Below are 25,251 nucleotides of genomic sequence, written 5' to 3' on the forward strand. Positions count from 1 at the left end.
GACTCAATGAAAGTTGAAAGCTGTAAAAAAAAACAGGATGCAAAATTGCACTTGGGGGGAAAAAAGAAATCCGCAATAGGTGAACCGCAATATAGTATGTAAGGTTTCTATCAACAAAATGAAAAATTGATTAAAATGTGAAATGATATGTCTGTAATAGAGAGTATATACAGCTCTGGAAACATTTAAAGGACCCCCAAAAATATACTGAACCCTTTTTTTTGGTTGCACTGTATTGGTTATATGTTGAACTTCAACACAAATTATAATTGTAACTATTTTGCATCATTGACGCTTTTATTGCAACTAAAGGCGTGTCTTTAGAGATGTTTAGAGTCGTGATTTGCTCCTCACCCGTCACCCATCCGATGACCACGCCCACATTACACAGCAACGACCACAGCAAACAGAAAACGCGAAGTCAATTTAGCTAGTTAGCTGGGGAATTAGCCTGTTCGTCGTCGGCCTTTTTGTACCCACCGAAACATCATAACCCACCCGCCCGCCCCCGTTACCATTAACAACATCTATGTCGTCAATTGGCCAACTCTCTTTTTTGTGGTTGTTGTTTTTTTTTTAATGGCGACCAACGGCTACCACCAGCGGAACGATGACAGCGTGGACGACGAGCACGAAACGCCCACGAAGAAGCAGCCGCGCTCCGACAAAGACGTGACCGGCTCAGGCTGTCATCTCCGGAGCGAGGCCGACAAGGAGGCGGCGGCCGCGACGGCCGGACGTGGTCGCTCTCCCCGCCGCGCCTCCAACGCGACGGCGCGGCTTCGCAGCGACTCGGTGAAGAAGAGCAGGCCGCGTAAGTGTTGTCGTGCCCTTTAACATGTTTTTTTTTTTTGTATTTGTTTGTTTATGTATTCCTATTGAATTGACTGGAAAGAAGACGTTTACAATCCCAGTATGAAAGTTTATTCGGTAACATGTTTTAATGAATGAAGGCAAAACGTCGGCGTAAATTTGCGGGCTTTGATGCGCTCTGGGGAGGCCGACGTTGGCGCACAAAGGTAATATTTGCGGTACAAAGTGTTGTAGTCTGTTGCTGTTTTGCAACAAGATGGCGTTGGCGGTACCCGCTGTTCCTCTGATGGTGATGATGATCACACGATGGGCTATGAGGATGAAGCTGGACGCCGTCTTGTGCTCGCCATCACCAACGTCGTCATTCTCCTCCTCCTCATCGTCTGACATTTTCCCTCCAAAACTCGGCTGGACGCTTCATTTCGTACATTTTCGTTCCAAAACATAATTGTTTTGTTTATTCATGCGTGCTTGTCAGTCTGGTCATAGTATGCTGTTGTCAAGAACAACGCAGCCCACTGTGGTTACTGTTTTTATTTTCCACAATCAAATCTGAACATGTCGTTGTTCTATTTTATTGCATGCTGTTTTTCTATAGACTGCATACAAGTTGATGTATAGTTTATATACATACAATTCTGCTGTCTATTTTTTCTGCTTTTTCTTCACGTCTGCAAATGTCGTTAAGCGTAAGAAAGCGTTCCTTTGAAATCCCCAATGTATAGTTAACCTGCTGTATGCGTAGCATATTTCTTTGCGTAACCGCTGCCGTGAGAAAGTCACCTTCTGCGTGTTGTCCTTTGAACCGTAGCATTCCCCTGGTTCGGCATGGACATCGGCGGCACGCTGGTCAAGCTGGTGTACTTTGAGCCCCGCGACATCACGGCGGAGGAAGAGCAGGAGGAGGTGGAGAACCTGAAGAGCATCCGCCGCTACCTGACGTCCAACACGGCGTACGGCACCACCGGCATCCGCGACGTGCACCTGGAGCTGCGCGAGCTGACGCTGTGCGGCCGCACGGGCAACCTGCACTTCATCCGCTTCCCCACGCACGACCTGCCCACCTTCCTGCAGATGGGCAGCAGCAAGCACTTCTCCAGCCTGCACACCAGCCTCTGCGCCACCGGCGGCGGCGCCTATAAGTTTGAGGACGACTTCCGCACGGTGCGTCCGCCTCGGCGACCTTGCAACGGCATTCGGATTTCCCCGTGCCCCGCCCCCATTAAATGCACATCGTCATCCAATAGACCACTATCTCGAGTGTGAATAACACCAAATCTAAAAACTAGGTTATGACAATTAATTAGCTAAGAACACACTGTAAAGCACTTGACTTTGGAGTCAACCAATCCTCCATGAAGCATCTCCAGTTGGTCCAAAATGCTGCTGCTCGCCTCTTGACGGGTACTCGTAAGAGGGAGCGCATCATTCCTCTTCTGGCCTCCCCTTCACTGGCTCATTTTAGAGTTCCTTTGAAGATCTTTGATTTGTTTTCGAATCTTGAAATGGCCTCGCCCCTGCCTGGTGCCTCCGGTCTGTGGACCAGACACGATTAGAGGTAGCGAAAACTAAGCTGAGGCTCAGAGGGGACCGAGCTTTTTCCGTTACTGCTCCCTCTCTTTGGAACGACCTCCCACTGAATATTCGGCAAGCCCCTTCGCTGCCCATTTTTAAAACTCCTCTTAAAACTCATCAATTGGCCTTTGACTCAGCATGAGACTTGATTTTCAGTTGGACTGTTTTTGTGCTTTCTGTTGTGTTCATTGTACATTAAAAATTTGACAGTCGTTTTATCAACATGTTAAAAAAATAATGCGGCATCTCTAATGCGCTGACGTCACCTTCCCACCGATCCAGACGGCCGACCTGGAGCTCCGCAAGCTGGACGAGCTGGACTGCCTGATCCGCGGCGTGCTGTATATCGATGCGGTGGTCTCCAGGGGCCCGTCCGAGTGTTACTACTTCGAGAACCCCGCCGAGCCGGACCGCTGCGTGCAGCGGCCCTACGCGCTGGAGAACCCCTACCCGCTGCTGCTGGTCAACATCGGCTCCGGCGTCAGCATCTTGGCCGTCTACTCGGAGACCAACTACAAGCGCGTTACTGGGACCAGGTGCGTTGTCCCTTTTGAATGCGCGGACAGTTGCTCGGGTTTTTAAAAAAAAATAATTTTTTAATCAGTGTTTCTGCAAGTCATTAAAAAAGCATTCAAAGTCATTACATTAATTTGTCATTACATTTATACTTCAAACAGCTTCCTAAATTCTGAAACTATTCTATCAATAAACTGACCACCATAGTTGTATGAGGTCAACATATTTGTCCGCTTTTTTGTTGATGATGAAAAACTTTGGCGGGGGTGGGGGGAAGCATTGTAGATTTAGAGCAGGTAGCGCGCGGGCGAGTGTGTACTCCATATGCGGTCGGAGGTGGGGGATGAAGTGCGTTTGTGGAGTTGCATGAAAAGCGGTAATAGAATGCATTGAATTTGATTGGGTGACAAAATGGTGGCCGTTTTTCCAGACAAAGCGGTAACGGCCGTGTGACTTTTCAGCCTGGGCGGGGGGACCTTCCTGGGCCTGTGCTGCTTGCTGACCGGCTGCTCCACCTTCGAGGAGGCGCTGGAAATGGCGTCGCAGGGCGAGAGCACCCGAGTGGACAAACTGGTCAGGGACATCTACGGAGGCGACTACGAGCGCTTCGGACTGCCGGGCTGGGCCGTGGCCTCCAGGTACGCAATTAGTCCGCCGATGTACGTCCAACTATATATTTTTCCAATTTGACGTTGTCTTTGCTCGCAATGTTCCAACTTTGACTGATGTCGAAATGCAACTTCTCTTTCAAAATGCCCACTTGCAAGTTCCTTTTGAGAAATACAACTTCAAAAATTCAAAGGCGACTCTTCTCGCCAGACTGCAATTTATAAATGTTGCAGCTCTATTATAATATTCCAGCTTTTTTTCCCCACAGAAATAAGTGACTTTATATATTTAAAAAGTAGGACTTCATTCTCCAAAAATTTCACTTTATAACAAAAAATCGGAACGTTAAATTCTTGGAAGATCTTCCGCAGATGAAGATTTGTAAAATTTCAAAATTAGGACTTCGCTCTTGTAATATTAGCTCCCCCAATATATATTATCCTAAAAGGGGGGGGGGGGAAAGATTCTTTGACATATGGTCCAAAAAAAAAAGTTTGGTTAAAACCTTACGACTGAAAAAAAAATATATATATATATTTTTTTGACTTTTTATTGAAGAAACATCGCTTCAAGAAAAATACTTCTGCAACTTTTTTTTAAATCAGAAAAAAGACAACTTTTCCATAATAACAAGACGTTATCTTGAAAGATTCCATCTGCAAAAATGGCGCCTCTATTTATTTATTGATTGCCATTTTATTGACTGCTCTACTCTTGTCATATTGCGACTTTTTACGGCCTGCCAAAAGCAATTCATTTGCGATGAAACATTTCCCCCGTTGTTGCGCGGCCTCCACAGTTTCGGCAACATGATGTCCAAAGACAAGCGCGAGTCGGTGTCCAAGCAGGATCTGGCCAGGGCCACGCTGGTCACCATCACCAACAACATCGGCTCCATCACGCGCATGTGCGCGCTCAACGAGGTGAGTTCAATCCTCTCTATCCGCTCCCCTTGGGTTCCGTCTTCAGGAAACATTTCCTTCCGCTGCTGTGTGGATCACTTGTCAGATCGATGTGCCGCGAGCGAAACAAAAAAACAAAAAACGCTTTCTCACGGAGGCCACTTTTATGCTGCCTGGAGGAAAAGTGGCAAGCCTCTTCGCTGCCCAGCTTCATGACCCGTCTTCAAATTCATTTTTATTCTTTGGCTTTTGATTTTCGGTTTGACTGTTTCTGTGCTTTCCACTGTCTTTTGTTATTCATTTATTGTTTTATTGTTTGTTGTATGAATTTTTTTTTTTTCCCCCCCGCAGCGGTGCTTGTTTGAAAGTGCTCTTGAAATACAGTTAAGTTGAGCCAAACGGCAGCTAGCCTAGCGTCAAGGTGGCGTGGACGCGCGTGTCCTGCATGCCTTCAGCCTCTTTACGGTGCTGCCTTGTGGCGTCTTGATCAAGCAGCATTGTACAGGGCTATGAAGGCGCCAGGTTTGGCATCTTCATCCAACTAACATGTATTTTGTTTAGCAAACCAAGCCTAAGGCTTCTTTTTTTTTTTTTTTTTTTGTCTTTCGTTCGATGAGTTAGTTTGAACAGAATCCAAAATGGCTTCCAATATTGTCAAACGATATTGAGCCCATATTGCCCACTGAACAAGGCCCGACATTTTGCTTGTGTAAACCTGCCAGTTAGGGGACTTTTTTTTTTTTTTTTTTTTGCATTTTAGTAATACAGATTTTTCTCTGTGCCTTTTTTTTCCCACCCAAAAGGTAGAAAACTTTATCCTCAGAGTATTGTAACATCTTGATTGTTTTTGTGGCTTTTTTTCCTGTAAAAATTATGTTTTTGTTAAAGGGTTAGGAAAAAAATATAACGCAAAACAATACATTTCAACGTCTTGTCAATTATTTGTCGATTTGCACTAATTTGAAGGCCGGCCCCATACCTCTATTTTTTTTTTTTTAACTTCTTTGGAGAATGTCTCTCCTCCACTGACATTGAACCAATCACTCCTGAATATCTCAACAACCTAACGGCAAGACTAAAAGCCATCAATTGTGCTTTCCCGACTTTTTGCCATCCACCCAAGAATATCGAGCGTGTGGTTTTTGTGGGCAACTTCCTGCGCGTCAACACGCTGTCCATGAAGCTGCTGGCCTACGCCATGGACTACTGGTCCAAAGGTCAACTCAAAGCGCTCTTCTTGCGCCACGAGGTAAGCCGACACAAACAAAATTACAAATTCTTCAAGTTGGTTGCATCTTATGATCCCTGAGTTGTTGTTTTTTTTTTTTTTGGTTCCCCTCTAGGGTTACTTTGGGGCCGTCGGAGCTCTGCTGGAACTGCTGCATCCGTCCTGAAGCAGCCCAAAAATAACAAAAAAAATTCATGGACGATGTCAACCTGCTCCAGAGCAAAACAAAATGTTGCACTTTAAAATCTTTTTGGTACAGGATCACGAGGCGCTTCCTCCGTGCTCTCAGGACGGACTCAAATCCATTTTTATTATTATTATTTTATTTTATTTTTTTTCAAAAACTGCAGCCGTTGCAATTTGAAAAGCGCTTTCTACTCCATTGCGATCTCAATCAGAATTTGACTAGCGGTTCCAAACGTCGAGGTAACAGGATTACATTAGCTCACCCAAACCGCCGCGGACACGGCAACAATTAGCATTCCGGTGATCGCTCTATATTTTGGTGCGGCGCCAACAAATAAACGCCACGTCCCAAAACGGGCAGTAACTCACAGCCTCACAAGGAGTTGAACCAAATAGACTCCGCCAAAGCAAAGTACTAACTGTAAAGCTATTTGTCCTCTCTCGCGAACCCAAACGGTCGCGGGGAAAGCGTCTTTAGCGTCCCAAGTAATTGCTGCATCCTGTTGCATGTTTATGCCTCGACCCAAATAGACCTTCCAAGCGAGTCCTAACTGCATCCTTCTTGGGATTCAGTCGTTGTCTGTTGCTAACTAAAAGCCAGCGTATGCAACATTGGACCCCCTCTCCTCTGACCCGTTTTGGCGAAGGCACATTTCTTTCTAAACAAGTCCGTTTTGTGGACGTACGTGGTCCCAGGAAACATTATGAAGTGCCTGCCATGTGACAATCACTTTTATATACTGTGACTTTGGAGAGGTTAGACAAAAATAAGAACCTCGGTTTGAACGACCCTTTTGTTTGACTTCAGGGTTCACTTAAGTGTGGCAAACTTTTGTCTTGTAGTTTTTCTAGAAGAATGTAAAACACGAATTTCTTAAAACCGTTTGTTTTTCTCATCTTTTAAATGGTTTCGCATTACATTTTGAATGTAACTCTAAACTGAAATATGACTTGTGCAAATACAGCTATCTAGAAGTCGTCATTGTAAGATTGCAAAAGTATTTTTGATTGCCAAAAAATACACTTCTTATGCCTTCTTGTCAAATATAAACAATTTCAATCATGGAGGAAGACTTTTCATTTGAAAACTTGCACCCATGTAGGCCTACCTAGAAAAAAAATACATGCTTTCCATCATTTAAAAAATGACACTGAGGGGAAAAATAGAATTCATATTCAATCTTACATTATATGACTGACTTCAAAGACTGCACTGCTAATCAGCAAATCAGAGATGCCTTTGTTTCTCTACTGAATTTAAAAATGTCGTTTTTAAGAACAGTTAACCTTTGTGAGATTTTCTTTTTTTTTTGTATGTTCGAGCAGTAAAAGCAACCCGGGTTTTTAACCATGCGTTGTCATTAGTAGTGATGACATTTCAGAAAAAAAATCCACCTGCCACTGAACCGAACCCTCAAATTCATAACTATTACTAAATATATGACGTATTTTGTGCTCGACAAAAAACGAGGGCAGATTCGCAATACCTCCCCCCCCCCCCAAAAAAACAAACAAAAGTTTACTTGAATCTATGTTCACGTGATCAATTTTCGGAAACGTGACTTTTTTTTCTTGCCATGAAGAAAGTGCCTGACAGCCGTGAAAGAGTCCGTGTGTGTGCTTCCCAGGAATTACACCCAGCCCTCCTCCTCCCTGTCTTCTTCTTCTTCCTCCTCCTCCTCCTCTTCTTGCTCCTCTTCATCGACCAGGCTGCACAGCTGGCAATTTGCGGACGCCACTAAGAAAAAGACGACGAAGCCTCCTACACCCGTTCGACATCTTTATTTGTTTTCCTTAGGGCGTACCAGCAAGTAGACGGAGCCAAGTGTGAGGGAGGTTTCTCCCCCCCCCCCTTTTTTTTTCGCCACTCTTTTCCCGCCGCGAAAACAAAAGCAGGGGACCCGTTTCACGCACGTCATTCTCCATCAACAAGGTAGGCACGCTCATGGACCACGTTATTCAACTTTAAGATGACGATATTGAAAGTAAAAAGTGAAATGATGTGTAAACTTGTGAAAGTGGGCGCTGAGTTTGAATGGCTTGTGTGTTTACAGAAAGCCGACAGATCAGAGGTGCGAGTTTGAAAGTGTCACTTTAGAAATGCGTGACGCTAAATGACCGTCATGTATGTCACCGGACATCAACCATTTTTTTTTCATGGTGACGTCATGTCAAACTTTTATTTATTTTTTTGGGCTGTTGCTTCAAGAGACCGATCTTGAAGGGAATGCGGTTCCATTTTGGGAGGACAAAATGCTTGACCTAAAATAAAACGAACCTAATAATCAGGCTGATTATATTTTGAAATATTTTTTTAAAATTACAAAAATACAGCTGTATCTGGAAAGAAATTGTCATCATATTGACAAAAAAGAAATGCTAGAAAAACAATACAAGGTTATCTTGAAAAACTTTATTCTCATAGAAATACGGTTCGCTCAGAAAATGTGGCTTCAAGAAAAATGGCTACAGGAATCCCTCGTTTATCGCTGGGTTACGTTCCAAAAATAATTCGTGATAAGTGAAAGCCGCGGAGTAGTCATCGTTATTTTATTTTTTTACAATTATTACGTTTACAATACTGTATTGAATGAAAGCAAAGAGCAAACCTTTTTTCAGGGCCAAGCATGAAAACAATCGGACTCAAATTTCACTTGTTTTATTCCAAAAAGTATATTACTTTATTCTTGTGGAAATTAAAAAGCGAAAATAAAAATGCCACAGCAAAGTATTAACAGCAATGCCAAATGTCAAGATTAAAATACATAAATAAATAAATAAAAAGGGAAAAGTATACAAACCTAGACTTATTGTAGGGCGGCATCTTTCTTTTGCCGACATAAAACAAAGTAAATATACTCTGTTCGCTACAAGCTTTCAGTGGCTGGAATCGCACGGCGCCGTTGCTCGGCTGTACACCTTGCGACGACCAGGCGCCCGAAAAGCCGCCACATCAGCAAGACGCCGCTGGCCACACACTAGCAACCATGTAGGAGTTGTTCAGAAAAATTGTCATGCTTGCTCTTCTGCTTTATGACTTGCGCGTACTTGCGGCCAACAACGAGGCACTCGACAGCAGCCCTGCCAGTCTAAAGCTCTGCCCCTCACAATAAGCCTTCAAATTTTTTTTTTTTAAATCTGGCGCTCTGGTGTCCCGCCTTTCTCAGCCTAATGTGCACACACTCATTGTTGACGAGGCACTCTAAAGTGGCCACGAGAAATGCATTTTGGGGTGTAGGCAAAACTAGCTAACGGCACATGGCAGTTGCATCGTACGCCCGCTGGTGTCAACGAATGTGCTCAAGTTTTTATCTAGTTCCACGCAGTTAAGTCCCACATAGTTCCCAGCTTTTGTATGTTTTTTTTTGCAATTCCATATCATCTATTTTGAAACGATTCTGAAGTCAATTGATAGGGTCTTTGATTAATGAACCTCCCATGATGCAGTGCGACTTCAGCCACCCGGCAAACCAATGAATCCGTCTGCTAGGAGAGGTTTCTTTGTGGCTTCTGGAAAGTATTCCCTCCCTCATTCCGAACCCAGACAGTCCGCACACACACGCACGCACGCACACGTGCAAAATGTTCCCACTGCCATGTTGAGTCAGGCTGGTTGCTGGTTGGAGCAGTAGAAGACGTGCAGCTGCCGTGCAGTCAGTGAGGTCAACAACCTCTGGCACCAATGCGGGGAAGCGAGCAAACACGCCGCACCAATCGCTTAGTTTAGCACATGAGGCGTGATTGCGGCTAGGGTGGAAAAAAAGGCTTTGTGAAAAGCCTTTCTTTTCTTTTTTTTCAAGCGAGCTTATAAATGGAATATGAAGTCTTTTTAACCCAGCAAAATCCAAATGTATTCGTTTGTTGTAGTTGTCGAAAAAAAAATTCATCGATACCAGGTACCAGTATTGGGCCAATATCAGCCTTATTTTAAGGTATCAGCTACTCATGCAAGGTGTTGATACAAACACTGTAATTAAGCAAAAAAATATATAATAATAATAATAATAATCTGACATCAAGTAAGTCCTCCTCTGCAGTAGATGGCGCTGTATTGTGACAGTTTTAACAGATCAGCGAATCGTCATTCGGGTCAGAAAGGGCCTTGTTTACAATTTTTGGGCTTTATGTTACATAAAAATGTACCTATCAAAACTACTGGAAGTATCGGTAACCGGTACTGAGAGGGAATATTCGCACTGCTCTCGATCTGGGGGAAAAAAAAGTGGTATCGAATATCACGGAAAAAATAAAAAATAAATGTATATATCTGTCTCTATAATTTTTTTATGGAGATTTCACCCCCCACCCCCCACCCCAAAAAAAAATGGCCCCTGATGCGGAAAAAGTCCCAGTCATGTTTTGGAGCAAGAGCCTCCCGTCTAGTGGTCTCTATACAAACACAACACACTACTGGATTTGTGCGCCCCCCCCCCCCCCCCACAACCCCGTGCCCCTCTCCCACCTTACACACACACAAAGTTGTCAATAGCACATTTATGTAGCGTACAAGAGGTCTATGGCGACGTACGTTCCATTTCCTTTTCCGGGATTTGTGCTACAAAAGATAAATGAGCCACTTCCTTGAAATAAGGACTTGGAAATGACTTCCAAGTTTTTCCAATGTGCATTTTGCTTAAAATTATTATTATTTTTTTAAATAGCTGTACTTGTTTTCGACAAGAAAATTTGCGCTCGACATGATTGTACGTTATTCAAAACCGAAAGTAATCACGTCGTTGGATAGAATATCAAGAATGAAACAGTTTTTGCAACACGACTTCATGCTTCAATTGAATGGACATTGTGGTGTTGCTCCTTGTGTGCCCACCTTGGCCACCAGGGGGCCGGTCTTACTGTAAACCGTGCGGATTAACACAAAAACCGGTTATCGTGAAAAGAATGACAGAGAATCTACACATTCTCATAGAGGAAAACACGGAATTGAATGATTGTAAGTTTTTAGCTGCTGCGATATTGTGCTACTTTCGTTCGCCCCTCGATGGCGTTTCTCGCTATCTGTTAGCGTTAAGCTAGCAGGCTTTCGTCGGATATTGTTTTGGTCAAGTCGCGTACATCATTTGTAAGTCTTTGTTTTACGGTCAACTTCCACTGCGGCCATTCGCCCGAGTGACAGCTCGTGACCTGCCGAAAATTTGGCGCACGCGAATGTCGAGGGAGCACCGAGTTTTGTTTGCGCCGTTTAAAGTTGAATGGAGTCGACTTTGTCTCTTGTGTGCGCAGGCATGATGAGGTTTGGCAGGCGTCACTTGTCCCTCCTCTTCTTCCTGGCCGTGTGCTCGCCCCGCTACCTCGCCCAGACGCAGACGCCGCCCGCCACCCTTCGCCCTTCTCCGTCCCCGTCGCCCTCGCAGCCCCAGACGGAGAGGCTAAAGATCCGACTGGCGGGATTCCCGCGCAAGCACAACGAGGGCCGCGTGGAGCTCTTCTACAAGGGCGAGTGGGGCACCATCTGCGACGACGACTTCTCCATCTCCAACGCCAACGTGCTGTGTCGACAGCTGGGATTCGTCGAGGCCACCGGATGGACGCACAGTGCCAAATACGGGAAGGGGCAAGGTAGGACGGGCCCCCCTCCGCCACTCTTTTCCAGCCAGGAGCACATTGCGGCTTGATCCACGGCAAAGCACGAGTCCAGATGGAGCCTTGCGGATCGCGCCCCGTGAGGTCTGCCTAGCAACAAGTGACTCAAATCGAAATCACAGCAATACCGCCGAGCTTTTTGGAAAAATGATTTCAATTCAGAAGTATTTTATTTTCACACAAAAAGCTCAAATATTTTGGGCAGTTGCGATTGAGTCTCATGAAGCCTGTCTAGCAAGAAGTGATGTATCTGCGAAGTGTCCAAGAAAATAATCGGCGCCGTTGTGCTGGCTAGCTAAACTTTAAATGCACTTACCCTAAAAGTTTGTAGCATTTTACTTTTCCTGGAAAAAAATAAAATAAAAATTGGGGGGGCAGTTATGCTGGAGCCCCATGAAGTCAACCTGACAGCAAGCAGCGATCCAACTCATTGAGGTATCCAGTAAAAAAAATAAAATCAAATAAAATTACCTCAGGAGTTGTGCTATCTAGCTAAAATCGAATCGCACGTTTTGTCACAGTTTTGGGGCAGTCGTGAATAAGCATGATGTCTGCCTGGCAACAGGTCATGGTTTATTTTGATTTGCACAGAAAATGGGAGAAACGAATTGCTCAAAATCTTTATTTAGAAAGTTTGTCGCTCACCTACAGAATATTTACAATTTTATTTTCATCGGCCCAAAAACATTTTCGGGCCAGTTATCCTTAATCTGCCTCGCTGCGAGTGTCTCTTGAACTATTAAGTGACGATGGATTTGTTTTGGTTTTTTTTCTTCATGGAGAGCCCAAAAGTGTATTTTGGGGCGTTTACTTTGGAAGCCCCTCGGAAATGTAAGCTAGCGAGCGACAAGTGACTGGAGCCCGTTGTACTTGTTTTCAAGGCAAAATCTGGCTGGACAACGTGCAGTGCGGCGGCGGCGAGCGGAGCATCGCCGCGTGCAAATCTCGCGGCTGGGGCAACAGCGACTGCACTCACGACGAGGACGCCGGCGTGGTGTGCAAAGACGAGAGGATTCCAGGATTCGTTGACACCAACGTCATCGAGGTGGGTCCACTCGGATGCGGTCTTTGGTCTAATTTATGGTCGATCGCACGCCGTGACGCAACCAGTCCGTTGACCGTGATTTATTACCGGTAAAATTTTTAAAAAAGATTTGTCTTTGAGCAGGCTCACGTGGAGGAGAACAAGTTGGAGGAGGTGCGTCTGCGCGCGGTGGTGGCGGCGGCCAAGAAGCGTCTGCCCGTCACGGAGGGCGTCCTGGAGGTCAAGTACAAGGACGGCTGGGCGCAGGTGTGCGACGCCGGCTGGACGGCCAAGAACACGCGCGTGGTCTGCGGCATGCTGGGATTCCCTCAAGAGAAAAAGTTCAACAAGAACTTCTACAGGTCGGTGGCGCCCGTTACCGTAGCGACGCTCAGTTCCGACACAATGTCGGGTACGCGGTTCAATGAGGTCAGTGGGAGTATATTTTTAGTTTCTTTTATTGACCGCAGAGATGGGTTCCGATTGTAATGCGGCTTGTAATTGGAGCACAAAAAAAAAAAAGATGGCGCTTAAACTATTTCCTCAAGTTCCGTCATGCGAGTTGCAGCAGACTTGCAAATTTGTTCTCCTATGAGGATATTTGTCTTTCCAATTCCAGGTGGCCAGGAGAGAGGGAAAAAAAGGCTTTCATTTAAAAATGTGTGCATGGGAGTGTGTGTGTGTGTGTGTGTGTGTGTGTGTGTGTGTGTGTGTGTGTGTGTGTGTGTGTGTGCGTGTGTGTGCCGTCTGTCGGGTGTGTGTGAAGCCCTGGCGGGAGCCAACCACATCCTGTGCCGAGGCTACTGTACATCCTGTTAAAAGAAAGTTTGGTCGCGAGGTGCTTCTGCTGACCTCGTTTGGTCGCGAAATCAAACCTTTTGAAGCTTCGATTACAAAAAAAATACAATTTTCAAGAAACTACCTGTACGAATTCAATTTTACCTTTCGTTTTCCTCCAACCTTTTTCCTTACCGTTACATTTTACCTTTTTTTTTTTTTTAACTACTTGCTTACCTGCTTTTACATTGAACCTTTACTAACATTACATATTTCCTCTTGTACTTTACTGTTGCTATTATTTTTACCATTTTCTTTTGGAGTTTTCCTTACCTGTACTGTTACATGTCCTTTTCGATTGATTTAACCTTTTCTTTTTTTTTTTCTTCTTTTTTTTTCTTCTTTTTTTTTAAAGCATAACCAATCCCCTTTAGCTTCATTTTTTCCCCTCACAGAAATTTGCTGACTTTTTTTTTTTTATTTTTTTTATTTTTTGCAACATGTCCTTTCCACTTCTTCCACTTTTGATTGCCTTTCGGATGTTTATCGTGACAACCGTGTCACGGAGACGTTAAGATCGATCATTGACGAAGACAAAAAGTTGGGCGCCGAATGTGAAATACTTGGAATACCCGCATACTTGCGTGTGACTCGACTGAAGGTCAGCGTCTCTCTCTTCCCCGACGGTGACCCCCCCCCCCCCCCCCTGTTGCGCGGGTGCGATAAATGTGACCGACCGCGTGTGGCTGCGTTGGTGGTTGCAGACGTTTGAGAAAGCGCGCCGCCGAGAGGCTCTCCAGGTCAAAGGTTAAAGCCTCGGCAGGGGCCAGGTATTCTGTCGCCGGTGGGGAGGAAAAACGCGCCCGCTGCATTGTCCGCGTGCGGCCGGGTTCTGTTTTTCTTTCCTCGTAGAGTAGCCATTAACGCTTTCCGCCAGATTCGTCTGCCATTAACCCTTTTGTAGCTCCGAGTTGATCTCGCCTTTTGTCACGTGTGGCCTGCTTCATGACAGCTTCCGTTGACGGTTTCTGTTGACTTCTTCGATGCCGGAGAAAAGAAGTCAACCTGTTCCGCGGGACTGTTTGGCTCTCTTGGACCAATGCTCCTCGAAATAGCTTTGCGCGCAGGAAATGCCTCGTGATGGGTTCTTCAACAACAAACAACTTGGCGGCGTCGCCGTCGGCCACTCAGGATCCAAACTCACACATTTGTTGCACTTAACGGACAATCGTGGTTAACTCATTCAGTACCAGCCAATTCTGGACCAATTCTGAAAAGACGTTTAAAAACGTCTTTGGGAGTGAATGAGTTAAAAACATGCCATGAAGAATTCCAGTTTCACTCTCTCGTGCAGTGGTTCTTAACCTGGGTTCGATCGAATCCCAGGGGGTTTCGCTAAATCGGTCTCAGGGGCTTCGACGGAGCCTCTGCCACGGGGGTTAAGACACACCCGAGTCAAGATGTCAATTAGTTACGACACGCCCGCTTGGCCGTCGCTGGCTGCAGATGATCGCGTGACATTGCTTGTCCAATCAGTGCCACGGGAAATTTAGTTGGCTCAGTCGTGATAGTACGTCATTCAATTTTTTTAAAAATCTATACTTATGCCATGTAATTTTATTTAAGTTTTTTTTATTTTTAATAAGTGGGTTTTTTTTTTTTTGTTCTAGAAAGAAACGGTCATCATGGTACAAAATGCCCCATGGGAAAATTTGACCAATGGTAAAAAGTTGACTCATTGACCCATGGTAAAAATATGTTGGGCAAAAAAATGATGTTTTTGTTTGAATAAATGGCATTTGTTGTGTAAACAAGTGCATTTTTGTTCGCAATTAGCACTCGCGGGCCTTGTCGCGTAGTCGTCCACTTCCATGTGCTATTCTCCCGTGCTGTTTACCGTCATGACGAACGTGTCACTTTCAACAATGGCCGGGAAACAGTCTACAATATGGAAAAAAAAATATATATAGTATTACGTGGTCAGATAATGTTCACCGCAATGTTTAAAGCGACACGTTTGTTTTGAAATGTCGATCCTAACCTTTTTATTGCCGTGGGCTAAAATTGTGGCGTCTAACCCAGTGTTTACCTTGCAGGCAGACAGCTAAAGCTAACGCTAACGCTAAGTCTAAACAGAGCAGCGCCAACTCAAGGTAACGTGAGCGCTAACCGTGTCATGCTAAGAATTGACCCCTCTTAAATTAGACAGATGGTCAAATTTGAGCGACAAAACATTGAACGAAATTGTCTCATAGGGTGGGAAAAGAAAAATGAAAAAAAAAACAGAAGAGAATTGAGTAAAAAAAAAAAAGACTCATAGGAAGAACTGAGTCATTGTAAACATTGACTCATGTTTGTGGTAAAAACTGGACTATGGTGTTAAAAAAAAATAAAAAGAAGTCTTTGCTAACAACCATCTCGATGAAAACAAAAAAACCCCCAAAAGGGTAAAACAAACTCAAGTTGCCAATCTCTCTTGCGCCCTCGCAGGTTGTTTTTGGAGCGTCAGAAGAACGTGTACCGCGTGCACTCGGTGGCGTGCGCCGGCGCGGAGGTGCACCTGGCCGCGTGCCCCATGGAATTCAACGGGCCCAACGGCACGACCTCGTGCCGCGGCGGCTCCCCCGTCGTCGTCAGCTGCGTGCCGGGGCCGCTCTTCGCGCAGCAGCACGGCGGACTCAAGAAGAAAGCCAAAACTTCGGTAAGGGCCCCCGCTTGTCTGTAGACATTGCGCAATGTTGTGGGACTCCGGGGTTTTGCGTTGCGGTCAACGTTGATTCGTGGTCGCGCCATTTTTTTTTTTTTTTTTTTGGGGCCAGAGCACAGTGAGGCTGAAGGGCGGGGCCCGCCTAGGCGAGGGCCGCGTGGAGGTGCTGAAGAGCGGCGAGTGGGGCAGCGTATGTGACGACCGCTGGAACCTGCAGTCGGCCAGCGTGGTGTGCAGGGAGCTCGGCTTCGGCAGCGCCAAGGAGGCCATGACGGGGGCGCGCATGGGCCAAGGTGGGGCGCCCAGACACACACACACACACACACACACGCGCGTGCACACACACACTTTTGCAGACTTTGCTTGGCCCCCCCGAGACGACAACTTTGAACTCACAGACCTCATTTCTCTCTGGATTTTTTATTTTTTTTTGTGAGGGAATGCGGACACAGACAAGTTCCTTGTGACTATTATGTGCATGCTGAGAGATGAGGATTCGCATGTCAATAATGCGAAGGAATTCCTTCACGGAAAGCACAAGCTCTGGAATTTCCATCATCATTCCATCAAGGGAACGTTGCCAAATCCAGAACGTGGGACTTTTTGATTCCCATTCCTCTTTTCAGGAAATCTCAGATTTATTTTATTTTCCCGGACATTTTAAACATAACATGCCTCAACTTCAGTTCGTGTAACATTTCAAATTGTCTAAAAATCGGAAGAATTCCTTCAGTGAAAAAAAAAAAATGTTCTCACCCGGCGTGAAGGAAGAAAGTGATCATTCCCAAATTCAAATCATGAAGCTCATTTTTTGATTTTCAGCAATAAAATTCCGGTAACGGATTAGTTATCTGATTAATAAAAAAACGCTAATGAATTAAATTTTTGGGGGAGTATATTTTTTATATTATTTATAATTTACATTTGACCCCATTACCCCATAATACAGACTTTTTTGCTATAAGCTTCATGCTTGTAAAAATAAATATATTTTTAAAACTTGGGACATTTGACTGTTTTACAGGTATTGTATTTGTGTAAATCAGAGAGAAAAATCTGCAAAATTCAGATTTTTTTTTTCAGGGTGCCGTGTTTGAATCTGTTGAATCTGTTTGGCACACGACCGATCAAACACCAAGCTAAAATTATGGTAAACTCAATTGAGAGCGTATGAAACCGAGTTTCTCGGATTAGTAATAGACTCAAAACGATGTTGGAAGCCACATATCGATAACGTAAAAAGAAAAATAGCCAAAACCGTAGGGATCCTCTACAAAACCAAGGAAGTGCTAAATAAGAGATCTTTGTACACATTATACACTTCATTATTATTACCATATATGACCTACTGTGTGGAAATATGGGGAAATGCCTGCAAAACAAACACACTCCCTATTCTCAACCTACAAAAAAAAGCAATTCGAATTATTAATAGATCAAAATATACGGAAGCCACAAATCCACTATTTATCAAATTAAATACGATGAAATTTTATGACCCGGTTGACTTTAAAATCGCCCAATTAATGTACAAAGCACACAATAACCTGCTCTGCCAAAACATTCAGAAGTTTTTCGAAATTCGAGAAAGCAGCTATGATTTAAGAGGTACCGATTTATTCAAAAAACTCAAAACAAGAACAAACATCAAGCAAAGAAGTGTATCTGTCAAAGGTGTTAATCTGCGGAATAATCTCGAAACGGACCTGAAAATGAGTAAATCGCTTGCTGAGTTCAAAAACAAATTCAAAAAAATAGTACAAACAACCGACATCAATCAGAGTTAAAATGATAAATTCAAAACATGAAATATAATGATAAATCAGAACTAAGTTGATAAATAGAGAAAGGTATATAAATATCCATTCTGAATACAAGAGAAAATTGACACAAGAGTGTCAGGGTGTGGAAGTATATAATCCCGATACAAACCAAAAGTTGTAAAAATATCACGGTTAAGGGTAAAGTAGGAGCCTTAATGGAGACTTCTTTCTTCTTACTTTTTTCTTTTCTGATTGATATAAAAATGATTTATTAGATACAATCACATAACGGGGTAGGACTAGATAAGTTTTTTACTTCTTCCTACTCCCTTGAACATAATAACTGTGTTGAATGAAGATTGACTTCTTTCTTTTTACTTTTTTTATCTACCTTATTTTCTGTCAAATTATTACTGTATATATGTTTTATGTTCAATAAACAAACAAACAAACAAAACAAACAAACCTTTGTACTATGACGTCATATGTTATTGTGTTAGAAAAAAAAAACAATCGGCCAAAAATTTGCCAATTTTGTCGCGCTAACATCGGCCACCTAAATCGGCTAACCCATTAATCAATACCCGAAAGCTGCCATGATTCCATCCCGCGAAGCCTGCCGAATTTCCTCCGTGATTCAATCAAGGAAGGGATTTTTCTTCAATCCATGTCGAGAGTCTTTTGGTGGTACAGTTCCTCTTTTCAGCAAATCCAGGACATTTTTTTTCCCCCCACAAAAATGTTTTGTTTGCTCACTTTCTTCCTGAACAAACCTTCCTGGTTAAAAGTGTTTTCCCAGTGCCTGTAAACATTCCACAAACTTTTTTTCCCCCCCCTCCCAGGAGTGGGACCCATCTACATGAATGAGGTGAAATGCTCGGGTTACGAGCGTTCCATCTGGAACTGCCCGTTCAAGAACATCACGTCGGAGGACTGCCAGCACACGGAGGACGCCGCCGTGCGCTGCAACGTTCCCTACATGGGCCTGGAAAATTCGGTCAGAGCTCCGCCTCTCTATTTTGGCCAGCCAGTTTAGTCACATGACGTGTGTGCAGCTCTTGTGATTGGTCCCGCAGTATTTTTATATATATATATATATTTTTTTGCTACTAATATTTTTGGCATGATGTCACGCTGAGACATTGTTACGCCAATTTAGTGGCTAGTCTACTAACTTGAATAACAAAAGCACACTAACGAACTGATCTGGCCTCCTCACTGGCATCAAGACAAACCTTTACACAAATGCAGTACCCGTGTGGTCATTCCGCATTGTTGGGTATGTCCTTGTCTGCCTTCTAGTCAACTCTGGGACACTCGATGATGTTACCGTTGCTTATTTGCACATCGACGTTCCAATTGGTCCGAATCTGTGGTTGCTCAACTCGAGTCTGGCATGTATATAGCCAAATCAGATTCGTTGGTAAAATTAGTCTCGACAGCAGTGATGAGGCTTCAGCATGGACTCTTTGCAGCTTGAAAGAGCTCATTTTGTCCATGGAAATGCTTACAAAGGCTCCAGTGGAATCCTTCTCCCGCCTTCCCCGAAAAGAAGGCAAAGAGGTTTTGGTTCTGATCCCACTGGACCTTTTGCGCTAACGCTCGCTGGGCCCCGCCAAACAGATCCGCCTCGGAGGGGGGCGCACCCGGTACGAGGGCCGCGTGGAGGTCCTGGGCGTGGACGCCAACGGCACGCAAGGCTGGGGTCTGATCTGTGGCGAGACCTGGACCACCAAGGAGGCCATAGTGGCTTGCAGGCAGCTAGGCCTGGGCTACGCTAACCAGGCTAACCAAGTAGGTTGCTAACGCCTGACGCAGCTAGCCTGGAGTAACACATGGTCAGCTTCAAAATGAAACTCCTCCCATATCCCAAGCGAGCGGCGGCATCCGTGTGATGTCGTTGCTTGATGCAAGGCAGAATTAGCTTAGCGGCACAATCGCGTCAATCGTCAGACGGCAAACATGCCGTCCTGTTGCTTGACAAACGTGACAAACAATGAAGTTGAATCTCCAATGCTCGCATTCTTCGGGGGTAGGCCACAGTGCTTTAGTAATTTTTTTTTTAAATTTGTGCTTTTTGCTTGAAGTGTGGCAGTACATTTATAACCAACAACTTACAACACCGCGACGCGGCCCCACAGGATGTTCCCCATCCAAGTGGAAACACCACCGCAATCCAAGCGCTGATCTCATCCCACCCTCGCAAAAAAAATAAAAAACCCCCACTAACTGGACCGCCTGGTACACAGCACACATTTTCCACTGCAACTTGTGCCATCCAAGATTTAATTTGAACGCTAACCCTAGCTCATTTTTTTTAACCATTGAAATATTCCGTTACAAAAATTGTGATGCTAAAAAAAAAAGTTAAAAGTTTATTAAAATGAAGGTAGTTTATTTTTTCTAACATCCAGTCAATCAAGTTACTCTCCATCGGTCATGTGACACTGGAAGGATAATTAGACTGAATTTGGAGTTTTTGACTATGCTAACAGTGATTAGCATTAGCGTTAGCGAGTCACGGACAGGAAGTGCGCGTGCCCCCGATGTCCGAGTGACTCCCAGCAGGGCGTGTGGTCCGCAGATCCGGCTAGTGGGCGGCCGCAGCACGTACGAGGGCCGGGTGGAGGTTCGGGTGGGCTCCAGGTGGGGTACGGTGTGCAGCGCAGGCTGGAGCACCAGGGAGGCCATGGTGGCGTGCAGGCAGCTCGGCCTGGGCTACTCCATGCACGCCATCACCGTAAGTGCCGCGGCGACCTTCCAAAAATGAGATGATTGCTCGACGCCCTTCGAGATAAAAGCGCCAATCTCATTTTGGGAGTTGGAATAGCCGACTTCAAGTGCAGGGGTGGGCAAAGTACACGGGGGGCCGCTCCCTGCCTTTAAGAGAATCGGCAGTCGGGTCATATTTGTTGCATTTTGCTAAAATTGGTTCCCTAAAATCTGTGTGTGTGTTTTTTTAAAAATTGATTTAGTTTACATGCATCACTTTAAATTATTATTTTATGTATTTATTGTGCATAATACAATATGACCAACAAATACATTTCTGTATACGTTTGATTTGATTTGTATTGAATAATTGGTTCATTTATTTATTATACATAAGAGAATAAAATATTGACTTGTAATTGTCAAATTGTTTTAACTCATTCACTCCCAAAGACGTTTTTAAACGTCTTTTCAGACTTGGTTCAGAATCGGTTGGTACTGAATGAGTTAAACTGTCATATTTCTTATAAATGTAAAATTAGTTTTATTTGTTCAAATCAAGTATTTTGTCAAAAATCGACTGTGAACTATATTTTTAATTGGTCAGTTGAAAATTGTAAATAATAATTTTTACAAATTGTGAAATCCCATCTTTAGCATCTATTTCATATTATTTGAAATGAATTTGATAAAATAATTGGTTAGTTTATTGTTATTATCTATTGTAAATAACACTAAAATAATTTGCAAATAAGAAACTTTTTTATTTACCAATTGGTTAATTCATTCTGAATAAGGTTAAAAAAAAAGCAGTGGAAAAAAATGTTGGAATATACGTTTGACAGTTACATTTTTAAATAAATTTCAAAAAGTATTTCCGTGCCTTTTTTTCCTTTCTGAGTCCATCTCCGTCTGTCCGTTTCAAACTTCTACCGTGGCCGTTTGAGCACGAATAGTGCCCACCCCTGGCCTTGTGTCGGCGATCTCGCAGTTACTTCCTGAGTGTGTATCTTCTAAACTCTGATTGGCTGGCCACTCTGCGTTTGCCCCGCCCCCAAGGAAACGTGGTACTGGGACAGCAGCAACGTGACCGAGATGATTTTGAGCGGCGTCAAGTGCACCGGAAACGAGATGTCGCTGACGCAGTGCCAGCGACACAAGACGCTCAGTTGCCAGAAAGCCGCCGCCAAGTTCGCCGCCGGCGTCATCTGCTCAGAGAGTGAGTGGCGAGGCAAAGTTTGGTCTTCATTTACATCCATTTTATTTCCACACGTTTTTTTTCCAAAAGTACGGTTAGATTTTAAGATACTTTTATTGTTCAAACTGTGCCGTTTGATCCGACTCTATAGTATGATTTTCATATTTGCAGATTAGTCCGCGTGTGATGTTCACAAACTGCGGGATTTGGTGGGGCACTGCCTCACTTGCCCCAAAATGCAAAATCGATATCCTGGCATCTCACATCACATTGGGAGATAAAATGGCACACATTTTGGCCAAGCCTGTTTCTGGAAAAATTTTCATAGATTTTGGAATTTGGAAATCACCGAGATCTGGTGGGCCACTGCCCCATTGGCCCCCAAATGCAGAGCTCTTGTAAGGTACGCTGACGTCAAATTCGTGCTGTGACAGTTTGGTGGACTTTCTTGAGCATTCTGCTCAAATTGAACTGAAGTCCTCTTTTTTTTTTTTTTTAATGTTATTTACAATCTTCGCGAACTGGTGGGGCACTGCTTCACTTGCCCCCAAACGTCCGTATTTTTTTCCCTCTTGGGTGGCAGCGGCGTCCGACCTGGTCCTGAACGCCACGCTGGTGCAACAGTCGGTCTACATCGAGGACCGGCCCCTGCACATGCTCTACTGCGCGGCGGAGGAGGACTGCCTGTCCAAGACGGCCGCCAAGGCCAACTGGCCCTACGGTCACCGCCGCCTCCTGCGCTTCTCCTCGCAGATCCACAACATCGGCCGCGCCGACTTCAAGCCCAAAGCTGGACGCCACTCGTGGGTGTGGCACGCCTGTCACGGGTAAAAAAAATAAATAAATAAAGTAACGTGCAAGGATCTTTTTAATAGGTACACTGTGTAATTTTGTGCGACCTGATGGGCTCGTTTTCCTTTTGGTGCAAATGTTTTTATTTATTTTTGTAATTTGTACTTTCGGCTTAAAATGCGAGTAGGTTACAACTAACAACTGAGAGCACCCCGACTCAGCCTTACAGGGTGTTCCCGATGTAAGTGGAAGCACCACCACAATTCAAGCACTGACCTCACCCAATTTTTGCCATCTTCGATTTAATTTGAATGTTAACCTTAGCTGATTTTTTTTTTTTGAATTATTCCGTTTGGATGTTTTTAGATGGAGTTTTTGATGATGCTAACAGTGATTAGCATTAGCGAGTCAGAGACAGGACTGACAGTCAATATAGACAAATAGTCTGGATGTTCATTGCTAACACAAGAACCCCCCCCCCCCCCGATCTTTTCTCAGACATTACCACAGTATGGACATTTTCACCCACTACGATCTCCTGAATGCCAACGGAACCAAAGTGGCCGAGGGGCACAAAGCCAGTTTCTGTCTGGAGGACTCCGACTGCGAGGAAGGTGCACAGAAACTTTTCACATTCAGTAAAATCCACCAAGATGTGGTTATAGTTTGCAAATGTGCACAAAACAGTTCTCATCCTTGCTTTGTTCAACGCGAAATGGTACAAGACCCCCCAAGGATCCCGGTCGTGTGTTCTTCGAGAAGTAGCTGGCGAGCATCTAATCCTCGTATTTGCGCCACACGCAGGCGTTTCCAAGCGGTACGAGTGCGCCAACTTTGGCGACCAGGGCATCACGGTGGGCTGCTGGGACATGTACCGTCACGACATTGACTGCCAGTGGATCGACATCACCGACGTCAAACCCGGAAATTACATCATGCAGGTATGAGCGCACCCACCGTTACGCATCACTTTCGCATGTGTGATGACAGTAGTTGGGGGGGCGGCATTTGGGATTTTTTTTTCCTCAAATGCTAGTGAGTTATTTTTTGGGGTGGGGGGGTCATGTTTGGGATATCCTAAATACATACAACAAGCTCAGAGGTTTCAAAATCAATGTAGCAACCAATCAGACACAATGTGGAGTTGTGGAGTTCCTCTGGGCAATATTCAAGGTCCATTGAGTTTTCATGATCCTTACTTTCTTGAGGTGGAATGTACTGTATCTCAAATGTTTTCTCCAAGTAGCGTGACGGTTGTTCATGTGTCTGCGGCTATTCACGGACACAAGCTTTTTTTTTTTCTTTACTTTAATCCATTGATCGACCCTGACTGCTTTTATTTCCTGGTCCACTCAGGTGGTGATCAACCCTAACTTGGAAGTGGCAGAGAGCGACTTCACCAACAATGCCATGAAGTGCAACTGCAAGTATGACGGCCATCGGATCTGGTTCCACAATTGCCACGTCGGTAAGGCGCACCCTGAAAAAGCAACACACTTTTTTGGGGGGTGGGGGAGGGGTGAAAATGTCTTCATTTTGTCTGTTGCTCAAACCTGCAAAAACAATCGCCCGCAGGCGATGCCTTCAGTGAGGAGGCGGAGAGAAGATTCGACAAGTACCCAGGACAGTTGAACAACCAGATTTCTTAATCCAAACCACCGACGGCTGGCGCGGCGGACATTTTGTGGAGCGGACGTCATTTTTTTTCGACTGGATGTCATGAGGCTTTGGTGAGGAAGTTTCCATTTTGAAAATCCGTCTTTGGAGCTGTTACACTTATGTTTTTATCCTTTTTGTGAATGTATTTATTACGTGTTAAAAGGTACCCAAGATTATCTTGTGAGGTGCTGCGCTGTTTTATTTTTTTTTAGGATTTTATGACAAAGGATTGGACAAAAAAAAAATAAATCAATAAATGGCATGATGATGCTGTATGTACACTGATGCAATCACACTTGCTGCACTCATTTAAATGAGACGATCAATCAGTTGGTCATAAAAGCAGATAACACATAGCTGTGTTTCTGTTCAAATAATTCACGTTTATTCTTTTCTTTTTGCCGTATTGAGCAGCAGTGGGGTAGTGCCCCAGCACACTCAAATGACAGTGGGGGTACGTTTTCAATGCGCAAAAGCACTCGTGGCTGGCGTGTATTGCTGGCTTGTGTGCAAAGTTTATTTCAATCGACTTAAGAAGTGCTTAGCTGTTCACTCGTTAGCGCAATCCCATTAAGCTTCATGTTGCCATGTCGAGGATGGTCGCGTGGCTCGCTCAGCAGCGCCCTCCCTCCACCCCCCCCCCCCTTTTTTTTTTCTCTCAAGGTCACCAAGTCGACGTGGAATAATTAGTGTAAGCAAGGCAAATATAGTTTTGGATATATTTTTTCTAATTTTGAATCATGGAATTAAGAAATTCCTTTTGGATGGAATGGAAGTACCCTCGGGCAAGTATATTCATTTTTATTTAGAATCTGTTTTGTAAAATATTTTCAAATAGTAATAATGCAATTAAATGTTTTTTATCAAATGACAAAAATGTAAATTAGGTATTTTTTTATGGATGCAAATGTTATTTTCAAAATTTTTGAAAAATGGTCAATTAAGGCAAATATAATTTGTTTTGATTAAAAAAATGTCTAGTTATATTGAGACAACCTGGACCAAAGCAAAAAGATTTCAAATTCATATGCATCTAGCAATTATTCGAAGCGCTTTATCCTCAAGAGGGTTGCGGGCTTGTTATTTGGCTTCATTGACTGTTTTTATTTATTTTAATAATGCAGAGGTTGACTCGAGGCCACCGGACTTGTTTACTGAAAACATAAAAAAAAAAACAACCATGCTATTA

General features: G+C 44.1%; 2 protein-coding genes across 9 annotated transcripts; both read left to right on the plus strand.

Annotated features, from left to right (window-relative positions):
• Positions 1 to 406: 406 nt before the first annotated feature.
• Positions 407 to 6,894, plus strand: pank2 (pantothenate kinase 2). Its single transcript, XM_086126931.1, has 7 exons — positions 407 to 814; positions 1,625 to 1,977; positions 2,671 to 2,924; positions 3,366 to 3,542; positions 4,313 to 4,436; positions 5,539 to 5,664; positions 5,759 to 6,894. Exons 1-7 carry the CDS (start codon positions 580 to 582, stop codon positions 5,807 to 5,809), a joined length of 1,320 nt encoding a protein of 439 aa, XP_085983057.1. The 5' UTR covers positions 407 to 579; the 3' UTR covers positions 5,810 to 6,894.
• A 140-nt stretch (positions 6,895 to 7,034) lies between these two features.
• On the plus strand, positions 7,035 to 25,210 carry loxl3b (lysyl oxidase-like 3b). 8 transcript variants are annotated; one of them, XM_086126925.1, is made up of 16 exons: positions 7,035 to 7,762; positions 11,071 to 11,406; positions 12,312 to 12,475; positions 12,599 to 12,816; positions 15,328 to 15,384; positions 15,722 to 15,932; positions 16,051 to 16,231; positions 18,544 to 18,698; positions 19,325 to 19,495; positions 20,286 to 20,441; positions 21,473 to 21,632; positions 22,195 to 22,438; positions 22,902 to 23,017; positions 23,208 to 23,344; positions 23,760 to 23,871; positions 23,979 to 25,210. In XM_086126925.1, exons 2-16 carry the CDS (start codon positions 11,073 to 11,075, stop codon positions 24,050 to 24,052), a joined length of 2,490 nt encoding a protein of 829 aa, XP_085983051.1. In that variant the 5' UTR covers positions 7,035 to 7,762; positions 11,071 to 11,072; the 3' UTR covers positions 24,053 to 25,210. The 8 variants fall into 8 exon arrangements, 7 of the variants coding, with proteins under 7 accessions (XP_085983051.1, XP_085983056.1, XP_085983050.1 ...); XM_086126930.1 differs by lacking the exon at positions 7,035 to 7,762 and adding an exon at positions 13,996 to 14,061 and having other exon boundaries at positions 11,040 to 11,406; XM_086126924.1 differs by lacking the exon at positions 7,035 to 7,762 and having other exon boundaries at positions 11,040 to 11,406.
• The last annotated feature ends 41 nt before the right edge of the window (positions 25,211 to 25,251 follow it).

This window comes from Hippocampus guttulatus, chromosome 13 (assembly GCF_054856545.1).
Source record: "Hippocampus guttulatus isolate MCC_2025c chromosome 13, RoL_Hgut_1.0, whole genome shotgun sequence".
NCBI lineage: Eukaryota > Metazoa > Chordata > Actinopteri > Syngnathiformes > Syngnathidae > Hippocampus > Hippocampus guttulatus.